We start from the raw sequence: 19539 nt of genomic DNA on the forward strand, positions 1-19539 counted from the left end.
TTTAACAGGAGTATACATAAAGTTATAAACCAGGGTTCCAAAAATCAATTTCTCAAATATGATGGGAGGAGGAGGGGAAGACTATCTTGTTCACTAATTTAGAATTGGAAGAGATCAAATCCAACTGCCTTTTATAGGTGACGAAACTAAGTCCAAGACAGGTTAAATGACTTCCCAAGGTCACATAGCTAGTTTGAGTTATGACTTAAATCAAAACCTTCAGATTCCAGAGACAATATTCTTTAAAAAAAAAAAAACATTTGGGGAGATTTACAAATCCTTGGAGGAAGAAGGAGAGTCAGGAGGGAGTAAAGACACTGAAGACAAGCAACCAGGAGAAGGAATGAAGAGTAGAAGAATGTCCCAGAGGAAAAATAAGATGAAGGGATCAAGGTCATAAAAAGGAATAAGTTCTGGCGAGGTAAAAGGACCTCCCTCAGTCTCTTGAGCTTAAAAGGGGATAAAAGGATGAGTGAGGACAGAGATGTTCTAAACGATGGAGGAAAGATAAGTGAACTCTGGAGAACAGCTTCTTTAAATCTTCCTAATCACTATGGCCCGATGCACTATCTTTCTGCCTGGCACAAAGGGAAATGACTGACTGAATATAGCAAATATTGGCTATGTAATTATAATTGGCTATAATCATATACTACATTATGACACATTTAACTGTCATTCAATTTCAATCACCTCACAGACAAATTATTGAGGCAGGGATCATGATATTCTGTGTATTCTTCATAGTGCCTAGTACACTTACTGATTTCAATTGATATGATGACTGAATGAGACTAATAGTAAAAGTCTAAAGTACTGGAATTAAATTGCATTTGATATTAAGTATTACGTATTCTTATCTGTTTAACCAAAATTAAAAGTGTATCCTTCCTTTGATAACTTGAAGGTGTGACTACAGGGAAAAAAAAGGCACTATATGTGTGTGTGTGTGTGTGTGTGTGTGTGTGTGTGTGTGTATACATATATATGTGTGTGTGTATATATATATACATTCAAAACTCTAATAAATGGAGAAATGTTTATAAAGCTATTTTATATCTGGACAAAAAGTAAATTCTAAAACAAAGATCGTGGAAAATGAGAGGTAGCACACCACAGTAGATAGAGAGCTGGCTCACCAATAAGAAAATCTTGGTTCAAGAACTGCCTTTGCCAGATTGGCAATGTGAGCAAAGGGGTCACTCCCTCTTCAGGTGCCCCCAGGGAGCTCTGACATTATCAGGTGCAGAGCAGATTCTTACACGCATAGGAAGAAGTTCATCATTGGAGTTCTACAGCACAAGGCTGCAAAGGCTCAGTTTAAAAAAACAAACTGAAAATAAAATCTCCAGATAGCAAGGAATGAACTTATTAAAACATGTGATATCTAACTATCCTTATCAATAACATATAACATGGGGGCAGCTAGGTGGTGCAGTGGATAGAGTACCGTCTCTGAAGTCAGGAAGACCTGAATTCAAATCTGACCTCAGACCAAACACTTGACACTTACTAGCTGTGTGACCCTGGGCAAGTCACTTAACTCCAATTGCCTAAAAACAAAAAACTGTGTAATATATCTTTAAGTATGGACAAGGTCCATCTCTTTCAAGAGGCTTGAAAAAGCTCAATATTTTTACTATTAAAGTATATGTTCAATTTACTTTGGAAAAAAAAGGCTGCAAATTATGAGAGTACAATGAAAATAAACTGCTTTTTTTGTATAAAGTATAAGAAACTCTTTTTCACATAAAAGACTGTACCTGCTGATCTCCAAGGAAACGACTTTTCAGTTGAGCTGGAGGAAAAAAAAGAAAAAAGGGAAACATTTATTTGCTTTATCACAGCTTAACTTTAGATTTAAAAATAAAAAATTTAATATGCAATTGTGAAAGACTAAAGAAGTTCACTTATCTAATAAGTCAATCATTCTAATATCATAACTTACTAGACTGTACAATTTAACCCAGCCTCATTTTTGTAATAATTAGTATCTGAATTGAAAAATTAAAAACAAATTATAAAATGATGTCAGATCCTTGTTGAATAAAGCTATTAAGTAGAATAACATAAGATATATTTATAGAAACAAAAGATTAAGCTATCAATGATATTCTATAATGCTTCTTGTGACAGTTTTAATAATAAATCTGCAACATAAAAATTACAAATAAATGTCCTTAAAGAGTATTAAAAAAGTAAAAGGTAACATTTAAGAAACCTAATTTAAAAAAAAGCTATTTACTAGATCTGATAGAAAAGTAAACATTTACATTAAATATGGAACTGAACAGGAAAATGTCAAATAAACTGCGTATATTAACTATAAAACTAGATCAACAGGACATTAAAATAATCAGTATAGGTAATTATACATTTTCTTCAACTTAATTAGGAAATTATTGATGGGTGATTTCAACTTTGGATGAAAATTGAGAAAACTGATGATATATAACCATGTTAGCTATAAAATATATAAATAATGACTGTGGATATTATTTTTCCCTCATGGGAGGAAAGCAAAAATAGTAGTACAGCCTACTGCACACAAACCTAGGTTCGTAATTTCTCTCTACTCACCCCTGTGACTGTGGGCAAGTCACTGAACTTCTCTGGATCTCAGTTTCATCATTTACAAAAGAAATTGGACCAGATGATTTCTAAGGTCCTTCCTTATGATAAGCAGTCATACTCATGTAGTACGTTAAGAAAGGATGCCAGAGAGAGGGTCCAAAAATCTGGAATCTTGTCTTGACTTTGAATTATGTGATTTTGAATTTTTTTCTCTAAGTAATCAGGATGTTAACAAAACCATAGCCAAGTCAGAAGTAGAAATATTTTCAAGAATCTTCTGAGCTTTAATAGTTTTTCATTATCACCTCTATTCTAACATCTTGAAATGAAAGCAAGGTTGGTCAATTTGAAATGAATAGAGTGAATAAGCCCAATGCTAATAATCTTTTAAATTTCTTTGAGCCTTTATATAAGAAACTCTTAGTATCTTCAAGGGGCAATGGGGAGGCTGATGGTGCAAAGAAAAATGAATACTTAGTAAGATATCAGTCATGACAGATTTGCTTTCCTACCATGGCTTTCTAAGTGTAGAAATATAAAATTTTTATAGCTCCACCTGGTGAGAAAAAAACAAGTCTTCACATGAAATTTCAGATGCTCTTAAATCTATTTTTGTCACTTTATTCTACTACTTTTTTAAAAAAAGCACTGAGTTGACGCTGCACAATTATGTTCTTATCAAAATATACATATTTCATGTCACCATCAGAATATTATCTAAAATCAAACTGCCTAGGAATATTAACGTTCTGAATCACATGGGAATAACATCAAAGTGTAGATTAGCTTTGGAGTTTGAACTTGTATGAAATTTAATGAAATACTCTCTAGGAAGTTCCTGAGCCCTCAAAATATTATGGCATATAGTTTCTGTTAATTTTCACAGTAAATTTAGGAAAGCTTTTGGGGCCAAAGAGAATCAACTCATGTTTTCCATTAAGACTACTGCTTCAGATTTTAAAATATCCAGTTCCCCACTCTATGATGCTGTGTTAACAGATTAATCTTCCTAAAGCACTGTGATCATATCACTCTCTTGTTTAAAATTCTTCACAAGTTCCTCATAGTAACCAAAAGAAAATTTAATGTTTGAGGCCCTCCATGATTACATTCTAATCTAACTTTTTAGTTTTATATATCAATATGAACCCTACTGTCTAACTCATTCTTGTACATTTTCAGAGGGGGTGTTGTATTCCAGACCGTAAGTTAATATAAAGGTAACGGTGTTACCTTATTACATTTCTCATACAATGCCTTGAACAATATAGGCACTTAATAATTATTTATCAAATTAATAAATCAATGTCATTTCTTTTTAAAAATATGTCAACTTAATTTTCCTTAGATCTAGGTAAGAATCATAAATTAGCCAAAAATTATGCAAATAATGACATGATAGTGAGGAAACTCATCAAAAACTGTTAAAGTAATACTCTGATTAAGGAAGGAATCTAATGGGATCCTTCAACTGCAAGTATTTATTTGCCATTTACTTGCAAGAGAAAAACCAGCAAGTAAAACTAAACCAAACTACTGTACAATGATAACTGATTGGTTTGAAGTCTGTCCACAAAGAGGTCACTTGCTTGCTTGTAGTCTCTACGTTACATATTTTTCACATGATGCCCAGAGTAATACTCTTTATGCACAAGAATGACACAATTTACCTGCTCAAAAGCCTTAAATGGTTCCAAAGTTATCTACAGATTACTCTGTTGATCAAGGAGGTCCTCTATGCTCTGGCTTCAGGCTTTCAGAATCACATATACGCACAAATGGACTTCTGATCTCAATTTGGATGGTACCTCAAATTATGGGGAATACAAACCATCCATGCCTATCTTGTATCACTTTTTTTCCCATATTCTCCATAGGAGGTCCATTCAACAGGCTTTCTCCCTTACTAGCTTATTTCTGACATTAAAATGGTACCAGTGGATCACTCAGGCTGTCTACTCACTATCTATCCTTCATCCCTGCCATGTTATCAGTCCGTCTTCTTTTTTTCAATCACATAATTTTTCTAATGTTATCTTTTGTTAATCATTCTTTGAAGTTCCTATTTTGTTACATATTTCAGCTTGTTCATACCACCAAGTGCCTCTCCATTGCCCTGTGTAATAAGTTTTTTCCATTCTTCATCTGTAGATTCTCTGTCCCATAAACATAAGATAGGCCTCTGTTTCTAATGAAAGCTTAGAGTCACTCCAGTCTACTTTCCAGCTCCTGTTTAATATTAAGTCCAACTTGTCATCCCTTTGTTCTGCTTCCTCCCTCCCTCTGCCCCCAATAAACATATAGCTACTATAAGTCATAGCTTCCCCATCCAACTATATGTCATAAACTGAGCCATAAACTTATTTAAACACTTGGTTTTTCCTATGTGAATGGCTATGCCAAACATTCTTGAGACATGCCTTGTTGAAGAACAACATTTAAAGGTGGCATTTTTTCCTATCAAATCAAAGACTTTTCATTAAAAAAAAAAGCACAATGAGATCTTGCATTCTCTATATCCTTCAATAAATCATAGGATGAGTAAGTGAATGAATTAAAAAAATATTAAGATCTTACTATTTACCTGCTATTGTCCTAAGCACTGGGGGCACAAATACAAAAACAAGATCATTTCTGTTCTCAAGAAGTTTACTTATTCTAATTAGGAAAGCCAAAACATATATATGGGAGTGGTGGCTAGATATGGGTATTTTGCTCTGAGAAGTCACAGTTATGTTAAGTGGAGGCATAGGGCAATTGAATGACATGCTCTTCCCAGGAATCACAGTGTTGGCATGATTAATGTTTCTAGGGAAAGGGTTAGAAAAGTATAGGGAGAGAACACAGTATGCATATGGCAACATGGAAGAAAGATGGCTGAAGTACAAGATGGCAAGCCTGGGAGAACAAATCAGAAAAGCCTGGGCAAAGAAGGAGAGTGGCATATCCGGTAGGCATCAGAAGGATCATGACAACATGTTAGGAAGATAGAGTGCAGTTTGGTGGATCTAGGGCTAACTAGATGTGATTAGTCACCAATCAGGAGAAGATGGCACCAGAATGGGAGCTGGGGGAACCATATCACAGGCAGAGGGCAAAGTATACAAAGCGAAAATCTTAGGTAGTTCCCCTTTACATAACTTGTGAATTAGTCTTTCAATGTTCTCACAACTATTCCCTCCAGCACTCAATCTTGCCATCTCATCTATGTACAGGAGGTCTAATATGGATGTTTTTGTGTCTTTGTTCCTTCATTGCCATTTATTCCTGCCCTCTAGGAGCACATGCAAGACTGATGTAATACACTAAGTGTGGCGGGCTCTGCTGTCCTTAATGATGAAAGAATTTGCAGGAAAACTCTTTGGAAGTCTTTATTATTCTTCAATTTAGAGTCCTCTATACACAAATTCCTTCTTTATAACTCCTGCTAAGTTTTCCTACTGCTTCTCTATGCATTTTGAGATGATACTGCTCATAATCGTTGATCATCCTTAACTGAAAGATTTTAAAAACAAGTTGATTTTCAAAACTGGTGTTGCCTTTATCTGTTATACCTTTATATTTGGTAAGTATACCAAATGTTTGCTGACTGCAGTTACTTTTAAGCTTTAATTGTTCCTTAATTAGGGCAACCGATTTATGGCACTTAAATTTTGGAATAAATTATAACTGATGTCAATGTTTTTTTCTTCTATCCATTCCCATCCCACCAGGACTGAGTAATTTCAACTACATGTAGTATCTTTTTTCTCCATTTAACTCACATATATATAGGTATATACACACATACATACATATATAATACACACACACACACACACATATATAAAAAGGGAAGATAAGAACGGAAGACAGGGAGGAAGGAAGGTAGAACGAGAGAAAGAAGGATGAATGAACATGGCACAGTGGATGGAAAGAAGCCTATATTCAAATCAGGAAAACCTGGGTCGATAAATATTTACCAGAATGCATTAATTAATGCATTAATTAACTCATGCATTCATGAGCTCCTCATGAAGAATTTCTTATATCAATGAAATCACAGATCTGTTTCCCCTCCAACCAAGAAGATCTACATAAACATGTGTTTTTATATTTAACTGTTCCCTATGTTATTCTCTTGCCTCATCAAAACTTAATAACTTCCTATTTTTGCTGGTCAAAAACCTTGCACTACTTTAAGATTCAGTCCAGGTACTACTAACTCAAAGGCCTTATGGAATACCTCAGCTTGAAAACATCCTTTTCTCACCAATATCTAATAACTTTCTGTTTGACCTCTCTATGTACTTTTCTCTAACTTGAATTGTATTTAAGTATATGACTTGTCCTCTGATGAAATTATAAGTTCCTTGAGGAAAAGGACTATTATCTTATCATTTCTGTATCCCTAGCAACTAAGAGTGCTTTGCACATGAGTTGAATTTAATTTTAATTGAATTGTTTCTAAACAGTAAAGATTAATTACAGATTAGATATGGAACTTATCATTTATTGCATACTGTTCATGGTTGTTTAGCATTTATAGGTTTGTTTCTTTACAACCGCAAAATAAAATTTTACAAATACATAACACTGCAAGATTTAGAAAGAATTCTTATTATAATAATGTGGCAAAGAAAATGGCATAAATATTATTTTCTCAATTTTTAGTTGAGAAAAATGAAGGCAAAAGAAATATCACTGACTTTTCAACTTTAATGCCCTTTCTACTACACTTCACACTAAATGAAGTTAACTACATTGAGATGTTATGACAAATGAAATGCACATAAAACTCTCTAAAGTTCTCAGAAAAAAAATAATACATCGTGTTATACTTAGTGCTCTCACCTTGATTTACATTTTATTGAAGGAAGGACAAAAGATAACTATTTCAAGGAAAATAAATTGTGAAGCAAATTTTTCTGAATGTATTAAAGTACCGCCATAATGTGACATATGCATTCCCCCAAAGCACTGCACTATATGAAATCATGCAAACTAAACAATAGAGCTTATGGGGAAAATGGGATTAGTGGCACAATACTCAAGAACTTTGTGAGTGACACATTTAAATAAGATAGGAACCTAATGAGAATGGTAGTATAGTTTTATACATGTTAAATGGTTAAGAAATGTATAAATACTAAATAAATAACGTCTCTTTCTGAAGCCTCAGGTCACATTAACCAGTTGGACAGAGTGCAACTCCAAGACTCTTGGGGGTGGGATAGGGCAGGGAGAAGTGGTCCCTTCTCTGCTCACAGCTCCTACTATACCAGGAGATATGTAACTTGACAAATACCTGAAGTTTGTGTGGCTGCTTGTGAGTTATTTTGAAGTGGGGCTTAGAGTTCTGCATTCTCACTGTTTCTTGAGGAAGAAATCATGCAAAAACAAACTCAAAATTCGTGTTATGCTCAAAATGTTCCCTAATATATCAATTCATGTTGGAAACAAATTCCCATTTTCAAAACAAATATAGCAGAACTGACTGTTCTGATTATCAAATAAAAACTAAGGTGATTTTTCCAAGTCACCAATAGCAACATCTATGTAATAACAGTATCTGGAAAGTTCCTTGAAATATACATCTTTACAAAGGTGAATTAGAATTTAAATGAAAAAAAAATGGGTATCTGCATACATACAATAACACATATGCATAATACTATTCACAGTAAAAATAATGGTTTCACCTGAATGACTGAAGTAGGATTCATATCAACACTTAGGTAAAGCATAATTACTAACTCTTCTACTTAGTAACTAGATTTATTTGGTATAGTATCTTCAAAGTAAAGGGAACTTCCTGAGTGCAAACAACAGCACCACTCACAAGAAACTTTTGCAAAAGTAAGGAATATTTAACAGGAAATAAGTACCAGGGTGTATAACATGTTTCCTTGCCTTCAGGTTCTAGTTCTGGGGCTGACAGTTGGTGGAGAAATGATAGAGTTCAGGTGGATATCTCTACGACACAAATAAAAAACTTCCTTGTCTTCACTATCATAGTATTCTCTAGTCTATCGCTCTCAAATATATTTGTCTTGAAGGCCATAGAGAAGAAAAATTGTCCTTAGGGAGGCAGTCAGCTTTCTCAAAGCTTGCTGAAAACTAAATGGAAAAAAAAAAGCTCATGAAGAAAGTAAAAACCCAAGGATTACTTGATGAACCAAAGTATCCTGTACTACCCACACTTCAAAGTTGAACAGCTCATGAATCTGCCACGTAAGTGTAAGCAGTATATGGTAAATATACAGTACATAATTTTTTATTGAGCTAGTTGGTAGGTAAGAAAGTAAAAATGGAAATGAGATCCAAAGAAGATTAGGATAGTACATACTACATTTTGTTAATAAATGTTGTTGACATTTTATAGTTACTTGGAAATTTTCACAATTTTACAAAATTAGAAAGCTAGATAATACTAAGATTCTTTGAACTGTGGTAAACTTTATATTATCTATTAACACCCATACACAGACACAATACATCTAAATTTAATAGTAAATCAAATAAAAAAGTGATTCAATATCTAAAAACTATGTACTCTCTTCTTAAAATTTAATTCAACACGTAAAATAGCAAGTTAGAGACCACATTCTATTGCTGTTGATTAATGACACATTTATCTTGAAAAAATTGAAGTGAATTAATATTCTTGTCTGCATAGCTTTTCAGTCCCCTACAAACAGAGACATCCTAGGGTATTTCTAATCCAGAGAGAAGACCCACAAGTCAAAATCTGCACTTTTAAAATGTCCATACTTTTTTTAAAAAAAATGTTTGTTGCTAAATGTTTACAATCAAATGAATGGTTTGACAACCATACTTTTGGTGCTGAACTTCTATACTATTACTAGATCTTTTTCTAAAGCATAACAGTCTAAGATTATTTATGAAACAACATGCTATGAATAAGTCACACCATTAAAGACTCATTTTTATATCCAAGTAGATAGAAAAGATAATGTACAAGAAATATTTTCCTTCATCCACAATATGTTTATATTATTAAAAGAAGGGAGGCAAAAGGCGAAAGAGAAGTGTGATGATCACATGTTTCAAGGTGACCTGGAAACAAACCACTGTGGAATATATAGAAATGAATAATCTGATGGGAATGAATAATTTTCACAGGAATGAGTTTTCATAATGCATAGTGTCCAGAATAGGGCAATGAGGATCGTAAAGGGCCTTGAGTTCAAACCATCCAAGAATCAATGGAAGGAACGGGGGAAATGTAGTATGGAGAAAAAAAAACTTGGGGGAGGGAGAAATGCTATGTCCAGGTTTTAAAAAAGTTTTCACAGGGGAAAAAAAAGATTAGATGTATTTTGCCATCCAGAGCTATCCAAAAAGATCAATAAGCTGGCTTCAAAGGCAATGATTTCTCTCTCACTCTACTCAGTTGTGATGTGGAGGGGATTCCTGCTCAGGTACATGATAGGCTAGATGGTTGCTAAGAATCGGAAGGGACATTATAGTGATCATCTAACCATTGGATCCTAACCCCATCTTGCTCCCCATTTTCCACATAAAGGCTCAATGATTCTATATAAATGATAATCAGAAGTTTATGCTCATGAATTTTAACAGAAATTACTTTCTACATAATATAATCTACTATTTATTTTTTAACAACCGGCAATTACAAATGCATTTTGGATTTTATACAGGGTTGGAACTTTAGATTAGCTTAAGTACACTAATATATTTTGAATGACAGCATCTTAAATTTCAAAAGTTCAAGAATCTGTAACTTAAAAAGTGTCACTATGCCTATTAGGCATACTGCAACCCTTCTAGAGTGATTTCATGAATTGTTGTGACCAGAGAAATTCATCATCTGATGGCTAACTTTCGGGGATGGGCCTCTCCAAACTTGGACTGTTTCTTGGAAATAGAGTTCACTCCAAGGGCTGTAATCATAGCCTTAATACCTTTGGTAAGCCCTCAGAGAACTTAGGCTGTTAACAGTCATCTTCAAGAACTGCAAGTCACTTTCATACCAAAATGAAGTATTAAAGCAGGATTTTGCTTTGAGGCAGTATCTGATAATGCCTGAAAAGTCAGCTATGTATTACTGATTTTTCAGGTATTCAAGGCCTTCTGTTCAATTCAACAATCATTTACTGAATGCCTGTTATGTGCCATGTACTATACTAGGAAGTAAGGATACAAAGACAAAAATCAGTGTATTGCCTCAAGGAGTTTATGTTTTAATTAGGGAAAATAAGTCATATAAACATAAATGCAAAATATATGCTAAATGGAAACTATGGTATATTAAACAAATCCCTTAACTAAAATGGCCCTCAGTTTCTGGACTAGATTCCAAGCAAGGCAAGATGGTAATGAGGGCAGAAAACACATATAAGAGGGCTCAACTTTAAAGCAGATAACAAGCCCCCAAAGTTCTCTGGGTGCAACTGCAGAGAGACAACAATGCCCAATGGTAGAGGCAAAGTTTCAGGACTCATGAACCTTGCGTTGCAATGTTAGGGTAGGTATTCCCTGACTAATAGCTATTATGAAAAGTAACTGGGGTCCTGCGAGTTGGAATGAAGCAGAGTTTGGGCTAGCTCAGGTAAGAATGTGGGAATCAATACCTGGCCACAAAGTAGTGCCCAGTAGAAGCTGGGCACTGAAAGAAGGGAGGGGCTCTCCAAAGTATGCTTCTGCACCCTCTAGACAGTCATTGGACATCTTCATATAGTCTTTCTTATAGCCAAGCTAGGATATTCTAGGTTCCATTTCTTTTCCTGCTTTCTCTCTTCTATGTGTCTTTACCTGTTTCTTTTCCCATATCTCAAATGGAATATTTATATGTGTGCATAGATAGACATGTGCACACGTAGAAAGTTAAGAACTTAATTTGTGCAAGGAACTATGTTACGTGTTCAATATACAAAGATGAATTAGAAATCAAGCCTGTTCTCAAGAAATTAATAACTTAAATGTAGGAAACATACATATAGAAATGACTACATTACAAGGGAGAGTGAAATTAATTACAAAGCTAAAGGCCTGGCAAAAAGTTAAAGAGTAATCTAAGGAGGAAAAAAAAAATCACTTGATGGACAGAGTTGGGGGTGGTGGTGGGGAAGTGTCAGAAGGAGATTAAGACAGGGACACTTTTGTGGAAGAATTGATATATGAGGTAATTTGTTTACAACTGTGGAAAAAAAAAAGGAAGGATGTATACCTTTATTAAAAGTTACTGATAAATGGTTATTAAATTCTCAAAAGTGATGTCAAGTAAAGCTTATCTTTTTAAAAGAAGTACCTCTGGATACAAATAACCAATAATATATCTTTCAAATACGATGGATCAATTATTCACTTAACCTACTATTTAATCACAAGAAAAATTAATTTATTGTATCTATATACGAGAAGTCAAGTCCATGAAGACATTGTAACAGGTTTTACTACTTCATTTAGATTTGAGCAGCCCAAATAATATTCAAGTTTTTCAAGAATACTATGACAGCAATGAGCATTACTGAGCATCAAATGCAGTAATGCAAATTAAAAATAATAATGATAACATTTTTTATGTTTATGCTAAAATAATAAAATATTTAACTTTAGGATACATGCAGATGAAGCTGTCAAAATCTGTACCTTGTGCTGGCAATGCTTGGTGATTCTGCTCCAAGCCTACATCTTTCTAACTGACTGGCAACAATTTGTCTCTCCACTTCCAGCTCTCTGGTGAGTCGTTGAAACTGAAGCTCCTATAATTTAAGAAAATAAACACACATGAGGTGTCTAGGATTGAATATATGCCACAATGAATAAGATAACAAATCAACATTATGATGTTAATTTTGTCTATATGTAAAAATTTGCTTTCTTCTTGTAAATTGCAGAAAAAAGAAACTAATTTTTTACTCTTTTCAAACTTTAAGGGGCTAGGCATAGTAAACATTGTTTAGGTAGAAATATATAGTAAACAAAGGTGCCCTCATCATTAATTGTTCTTATTTTTTTGCTGACAGTTCCACTCAGCTTGAATTCCATTACAGTTCCCTAATACATTACAAATTTATTTAAAGCTTATTCCAAAATGTTTGTATCAGATATCCAAAAACCTGACCAGTATTTCATTCTCAATGACAGTGGTTTATAATGATGCTATACTATATGTCAGGACTAAATTAAAAACACATTTCAATTGTCGCTGCCCATTCTAAAAGTGAAAAGAATCACTTCATTATGTCTTATACATCCTTTAAGCTTTTCAACATATTAGGAAAAAATTGTTCTTTCTAGTCTCTGGAACTGCCCTGTTTTTCTCTACTGTATAAGAAGCACGATTTTTGTCATAAATGTGGTCATGTGCAACAATATGCTAAGAGAAGAGTGTAAAGGAATGTAAATACTTAAGCCATGATGTTGTGTTTTAAATTGTTATTTTAAAAAAGCTAGATAAACTGGCTAACCATATTGTTCCCCTCAATTTCTATGACATCAGAAAAAGAAATAAAATTTTACATTTCTGTATACAACTTTTATCATTAACTTAAGTTTTTTGTAAAAATTTTCTATACTTCACAACACCTAATTCATGTATATTTCATATTCTTTAAATTGTATCTATCACCTTCAATGGGTCATGTTGTCTATTAATGTAAATGAAAAATTGTAACCAGTTTAATCTGACAATCACCAATGGCACAGTGACTCAAGATAGCAAACAAGTGAATATTAATCACAGAAACTTTTTAAAAATCTACTTAAAAGTATTACAACATGGAGACCAGAAAACATGAAATAGGAGGTAAAAGAAGTATGGCCCAATTCTCTCCCACAACTACTCCAAAAAGATCATGGAAGAGCCTTACAATAAATAGTGACTCAGGAAATCCAAGAAACAGCCACAATGGGTTACTTTTCTAACACAAGTTAGTATAGGAAGTACCTATAAGGCCTGGGGAAGGGATGCCAGCCAGGAAAACATGTACTAAACCTTCCAGCAGAGTGACTTGGACTGTATGCCTATATAAGGAGCTGGGTCCAAAAATCTATCAGGAATAGAAATTTGAGTAGGGAGTGGTACAGAAGCCAGCAAGCAACTAAATATACAGGCCACTCTGTACCTGGAGCCAGGTTATACGATTTAGCTTGAATTGAACTTGGGTCCTAGAGATGTGTATCAGATCAAGAAATATGGCAGACTGAGCATGGTCCATGTCTGAATCCACATATTGGGCAAGGGACAGCTGTTTATATGTGAGCTCGGAAATGTGGCCACCTATTCAGCCCTCACTCCAGTTTGAGGACGGAAGCTGAGTAATCAAGCAAGGAGTTCAGAACAGGGGTGAGCCTGCAGTACTGTCACTAGTACCTAAAAAGCCTCCCAGTTGACAGGATGAGTCCAGCAGCTACATATTGAAGTTCCAACGTGAAACAAGCTTACAGCTGTGTTACTTACAATCAAATCATGTTCTAGAGCAAGGGTGAGGAACCTGCGGAATCGAGGACGCATGTGACCCTTTAAGTCCTCAAGATCAGCCTTTTTACTGAATCCAAATTTCAACCACCAAACTTCCCAAAGGATTTGTTCGGTGTAGTTTGGATTCAGTCAAAGGGCTGCACTGGAGGACCTAGAGAGCCACATGTGGTCTTGAGGCCACAGATTCCCCACCCTGTTGTACAGCCTGCAAAGCTCAGATCAGGAGAGCAGCGATCTGGTTAGGGCACGCTAAGAGTTTGCAGGTCTCTGTTCTGAGCTGACCCTGAAGTTCTTAAAGAAAATAGTACTTAGTACTTGGAGGAAGCAGCAAGAGGTGCCCAGAGAATAGAAGTCAGGACCAAACAAGGCCGCAACATTCTCCTGAGAAACACGTGAAGTCTGGTCCTAATAAAAAGTCCCAAAATGGGAAACAAGTCTGAAAGAATGAGAAGAAAAAAATCACCCATAATAATGAGCTGTTTTTACTAAACATATAAACTTAGAAGAGAATAACACTACATAATAGGCCAAGACTCAAACGAAAATAATCTGACACAAGGTAAACCAGAATTCCTAGAAGAAATGAGGTGAGTTAAAAACTATTTTATAAATGATATATCCAGAGGAAAAAACTTACAAAAAGAAATGAGAGAGCTAGAGGAAATATTTGGAAAGAGAATTACCAGCTTAATACAAGAGGTATAAAACTTCCTATAAGTAAAAGACTCAATGAAAATAGAATTTAACAACTCCACCAGAACAATAAATTATAAAGCATTTCATGAAAAAACAACTGATCTAGAAATCAGAACAAGGAAAGATAACAGAATTATTGGACTATGCAAAAACCATCCCCCCAAAAGAAGAGCCTGGATAGCATATTTTAAAAAAAAATCATAATTTAAAACTGACCTGACCTACTAAAATCAGAGGGCAAAGTAAAAATACAAAGAATTAATCAACTATTTTTAAAATAAATTATAAAGTAAAAACTCTGGAATATTATAGCAATACAAAAAAAATGATGGAAGCAGTGAGAAAGAAAGAGTTCAAGTACCAAAAAAACTATAATCAGCATTATATTTAATTGAGTAGTCATCCACTGATAAAAGAAAGGAGAACTTGTAATATAATATTCTAGGAGGCAAAATATATAATCTTTAGAATCAAGACAAACTGAGTATCTTTTTTTTTTAATGAAGTAATGGAGAACTTGCAAGCATTCTTGATGAGAAGCTGAAAACTGAGGAAAACATGAAATGCAAACATAGGAGTCATAAGGAACATAAAGTAAACAGTTTGAACAACTGGAAGGCGGTACTACAAAAGGATGAAGTGTTTACATCAGTGCTTCTCAAAATGTGGTCTATGGTCATCTGGGACACTTTAAGGTAAAAATATTTTCATAATAATTACTAAAAAATTATTTGTCCATTAAAATACTCTTCTCTTCTCCAATTACATATCTTTTTTTTAGGAAAGATTTTTTTTCAGATACTTAAAAAACAATAAGAACAACAAACCAACATAAAGCAACAGATTCAATGCAGAAGTAGATAAGTATACCTTCTATTAAGCCAGACAAAGAGGTTTACAAACAGAGGTAAAACAACACTCCTCTTCATATTAATTTTTTGTTTTAAGTTATTTAAGTTAAAGGGTTTTTTTCCCCATAAAAACGTTAATATAATGGGATTACTATTATTTTAAAGGAACTGATTTACCACATCATTTAAAATTACTTATACAGTAAATAATTACAAGTCTATACATTAAATGCTTTCTGCATTAAGGAATCTTCAGATCAAAAAGCTTGAAAACTTTGGTCTACATAATAATAGCAAGAAAAGAAACAATGCCCTCTCAAAGTAGGGTCACTGGAGTTAAAAAAAAAGAAAAAGGATCTGTTTGTAATTTTATTATATTTTGATGATCTGGAGGCAAAAAAGAATATATTAGAGAAGAAAGGTTTTCTCACATAATATGGATATATAAGTAGAAGAATATATAAACAAAAAGGGAAGAGTGAGGTAGTGGGACTTGAACTTTACTTTCATCCATGTTTGTGTGTGTATACACATGAGTTTGGTATAGAAATAAATTCAACTCATGAGGGAAACAGGAAAGATGGCACAGTAAAAGCAGTGACTTGCTTGAGCTCACCTCACCCCCAAACCATTCCAAATACCTGTAAAAATGGCTCTAAACAAATTCTAGAGCAGCAGAACCCACAAAAAGACAGAGTGAAACAAATTTACAGCCCAAGGCAACCTGGATGGTTGACTGGAAAGATCTATTGTGCTGGGCTGGGAGAGGAAAGCAGTTCAGCGTGGGCACACAGGCAAAGAACAGGCCTCAGCAAACCTGAAGCAGGCCTCAGAGGACTGAATCATAGGCAACTGCGGAAGTTTCCACACTTCTCAACCCAAAAATGCCAAAGACAACTTAGAAGGTCAGTAGGAAAGGGGTGTGACTGCAGTGAGAGAGAAGCTTAGTTCAGTCCTAGTCCCAGTGCAGCCCTGGGGTGGCAGCTGCTTCCAGCCTACAGACTGAGGGTGAATTGAGTGGCTGATCAGAGGGGGACTGCAGGGATCTCTTTGCTGCTGCTGAGGCAGGATTCTCTTGCTTTGCTTGTGCTTGGATATGGGTTGCAGTTCTGGGTAGCGATACTGGGGCAAGGAGGAGCCGGGCAAGGAGGAGCGCTAGTGTGGTGGAGCTTGTGGTGGCGGTGCAGAGAGAATCCCCCTCACAGTTCCAAGGCAGAAAAGAGTGCTTGTGGTAACTCATAGATCAGAGCACAGGCTAAGAAAGGAGTAAATACTTCACCATTATCATACCACCTTGGAAGAACTGAAAATTTATAGGTCCCTAGAAATATCTCTGAAAACAGCTGCACAAAACTTGGGACAGTACATTCTCCACACTGCAAGCAGAACCATACCTTAATAAAGAGTTTAAAATTCAAGTAATTGGCTGGGATCATGAGCAAACCGCAAACAAGTCAGATCATAGAATCTTTCTTTGGTCAAGAAGATCAAAACATACAACCAGAAGAAGACAACAAGTCAAAGCTCCTACATCCAAAGCCTCCAAGAAAAACATGAATCAGTCTTAGGCCATGGAAGAGCTGAAAAAGGATTTTGAGAAGCAAGGAAAAGAAGTAGAGGAAAAACTGGAAAGAGAAACAAGAGTGATACAAGTGAAAAACAAGTCAACAGCTTGCTAAAGGAGACACAAAAAATACTGAAGAAAATAACACCTTAAAAAACAGCTTAACTCAAATGGCAAAAGAGGTCCAAAAAGCCAATGGGGAGGAGAATGCCTTCAAAAGCAGAACGGACCAAATGGAAAAGGAAGCCCAAAAGCTCACTGAAGAAAATATTTCCTTAAAAATTAGACTAGAGCAAATGGATGCTAGTGACTTTATGAGAAATCAAGACACTGTAAAACAAAACCAAAAGAATGAAAAAATAGAAGATAACATAAAATATCTCATTGGAAAAAAACAACTGATCTGGAAAATAGATCCAGGAGAGATAATTTTAAAATTATTGGACTATCTGAAAGTCATGATAAAAAAAAAAAGAGCCTAGACAACATCTTTCAAGAAATTATCAAGGAAAACTGCCTTGATATTCTAGAACCAGAGGATAAAATAGAAATGGAAAGAATCCACCAATCTCCTCCTGAAAGAGATCCCCAAAGGAAAACTCCTAGGAATATTGTAGCCAAATTCCAGAGTTCCCAGGTCAAGGAGAAAATATTACAAGCAGCCAGAAAGAAACAGTTCAAGTATTGTGGAAACACAATCAGGATAACACAAGATTTAGCAGCTTCTATATTAAGGGACTGGAGGGCTTGAAATATAATATTCCAGAGGGCAAAGGAGATAGGATTACAACCAAGAATCACCTACCCAACAAAACTAAGTATAATCCTTCAAGGGAAAAAAATGGACATTCAGTGAAATAAAGGACTTTCAAGCATTCTTGATGAAAAGACCAGAGCTGAATAGAAAATCTGACTTTCAAATACAAGACTCAAGAGAAGCATGAAAAGGTAAACAAGAAAGAGAAATCATAAGGGACTTATTAAAGTTGAACTGTCTACATTCTTCCATGGAAAGATGATATTTGTAACTTATGAGTCCTTTGTCAGTATTAGGGTAGTTGGAGGGAAAAAATTATATGTATAGATATAAATATAGATATATAGATAGAGGGTACAAGGTGAGTTCAAGATGAAGGGGTGAGATCTGGAGAATAAAATTAGGGGGTGAGAAAGGATTGTACTGGGAGAAGTAGAAAGGGGAGAGGTAGAATGGGGTAAATTATGGCACATAAAATGGACCAAAAAAAGGCTTTTACAATGGAGGGCAAATGGGGGAAGGTGAGAGGGAATGAGTGAATCTTACTCTCATAGGATTTGGCTTAAGGAGGGTCAGAAGACAGAACAGAATAAAGGGGGGGCAGGATAGGATGAAGGGAAATATAGTTAAGTTTCTCACAACATGACTACTATGGAAGAGTTTTGTGTAACTACACATGTATAAAACCTGTACCAAGTTGTTTGCCTTCTCAATGAGGGTGAGGAGAGAGGAAGGGAGAAAATTTGAAACTCAAAATTTTAAAAACAAACATTAAAAATTGTTTTCAATTGTAACTGAGTAATAAGATACACAGGCAATGAGGTATAGAAATCTATCATATCCTACAGGAAAATAGAAGGGGAAGGAGATAAGAGAAGGGAGGGCAGATTAGGGGAAGAGGTATTCAGAATGCACACCATCTTGGGTTGGGGAGAGGGGTGAGATGGAGAGAAAATTTGGAATTCAAAATCTTGTGGAAATGAACGTCGAAAACTAAAAATAAATTAATAAAAAACACGCTAACAAACAGGGAAAGAGGAGAGGACTCGGAGAGAATAATGTAAAAATGGAAAGACAGAGTCAGAGAAGAATTAGTCATAAAGAAAACAAACTACAACCATGAAGAGTAGACATGAAGGGGAGTTTAAAAAAAAAAGAACTTGTGATTAATCTCTAACGAGAGAAGAAAAGAACAGGGAAGAAGCAGATTCAATAAAATGCATATCACCAATGCTGTGCATACTCTTATCTCATAATGCACTACTTTGACAAGAAGGAGAAGGGGAGAAAAAGAAAAATTATAAGAACAAAATGGAGGGAAATATATAATTAATGACCATAACAGTGAATATGAATGGAATCAACTCATCTATAAAACAGAAGAGGGCAATAGAATGGATTAGAATACAGAATCCAACCATATATTGTTTACAAAAGATACACTTAAAACGTAAAGATTCACAGAGAGTTAAATAAGGGACTAAAGCAAAGTCTATTATACTTTATATAAACTAAACAAAAGCAGGGATAACAATTATTTTCTCAGATAAGACAAAAGGAAAAACAGATTTGGTTAAAAGAGACAAACAGGGAAAACTACATTATACTTAAATGGAACCACAGGCAATGAATCAATATAAATACGGAG

The 19539-nt window shown here is 34.8% G+C and overlaps 1 protein-coding gene across 1 annotated transcript in view; it reads right to left on the reverse strand.

Annotated features, from left to right (window-relative positions):
- PKP4 (plakophilin 4) overlaps positions 1-19539 on the reverse strand; it is a 245444-nt gene that overhangs the window by 82951 nt on the left and 142954 nt on the right. The window contains 2 exon segments of the mRNA XM_021004877.1: positions 1764-1798; positions 12190-12302. Coding sequence (XP_020860536.1) covers positions 1764-1798; positions 12190-12302 — 148 coding nt within the window.

Source organism: Phascolarctos cinereus, unplaced genomic scaffold (genome assembly GCF_003287225.1).
Source record: "Phascolarctos cinereus isolate Bilbo 61053 unplaced genomic scaffold, phaCin_HiC Scaffold_726;HRSCAF=1367, whole genome shotgun sequence".
In the NCBI taxonomy this organism is placed as follows: domain Eukaryota; kingdom Metazoa; phylum Chordata; class Mammalia; order Diprotodontia; family Phascolarctidae; genus Phascolarctos; species Phascolarctos cinereus.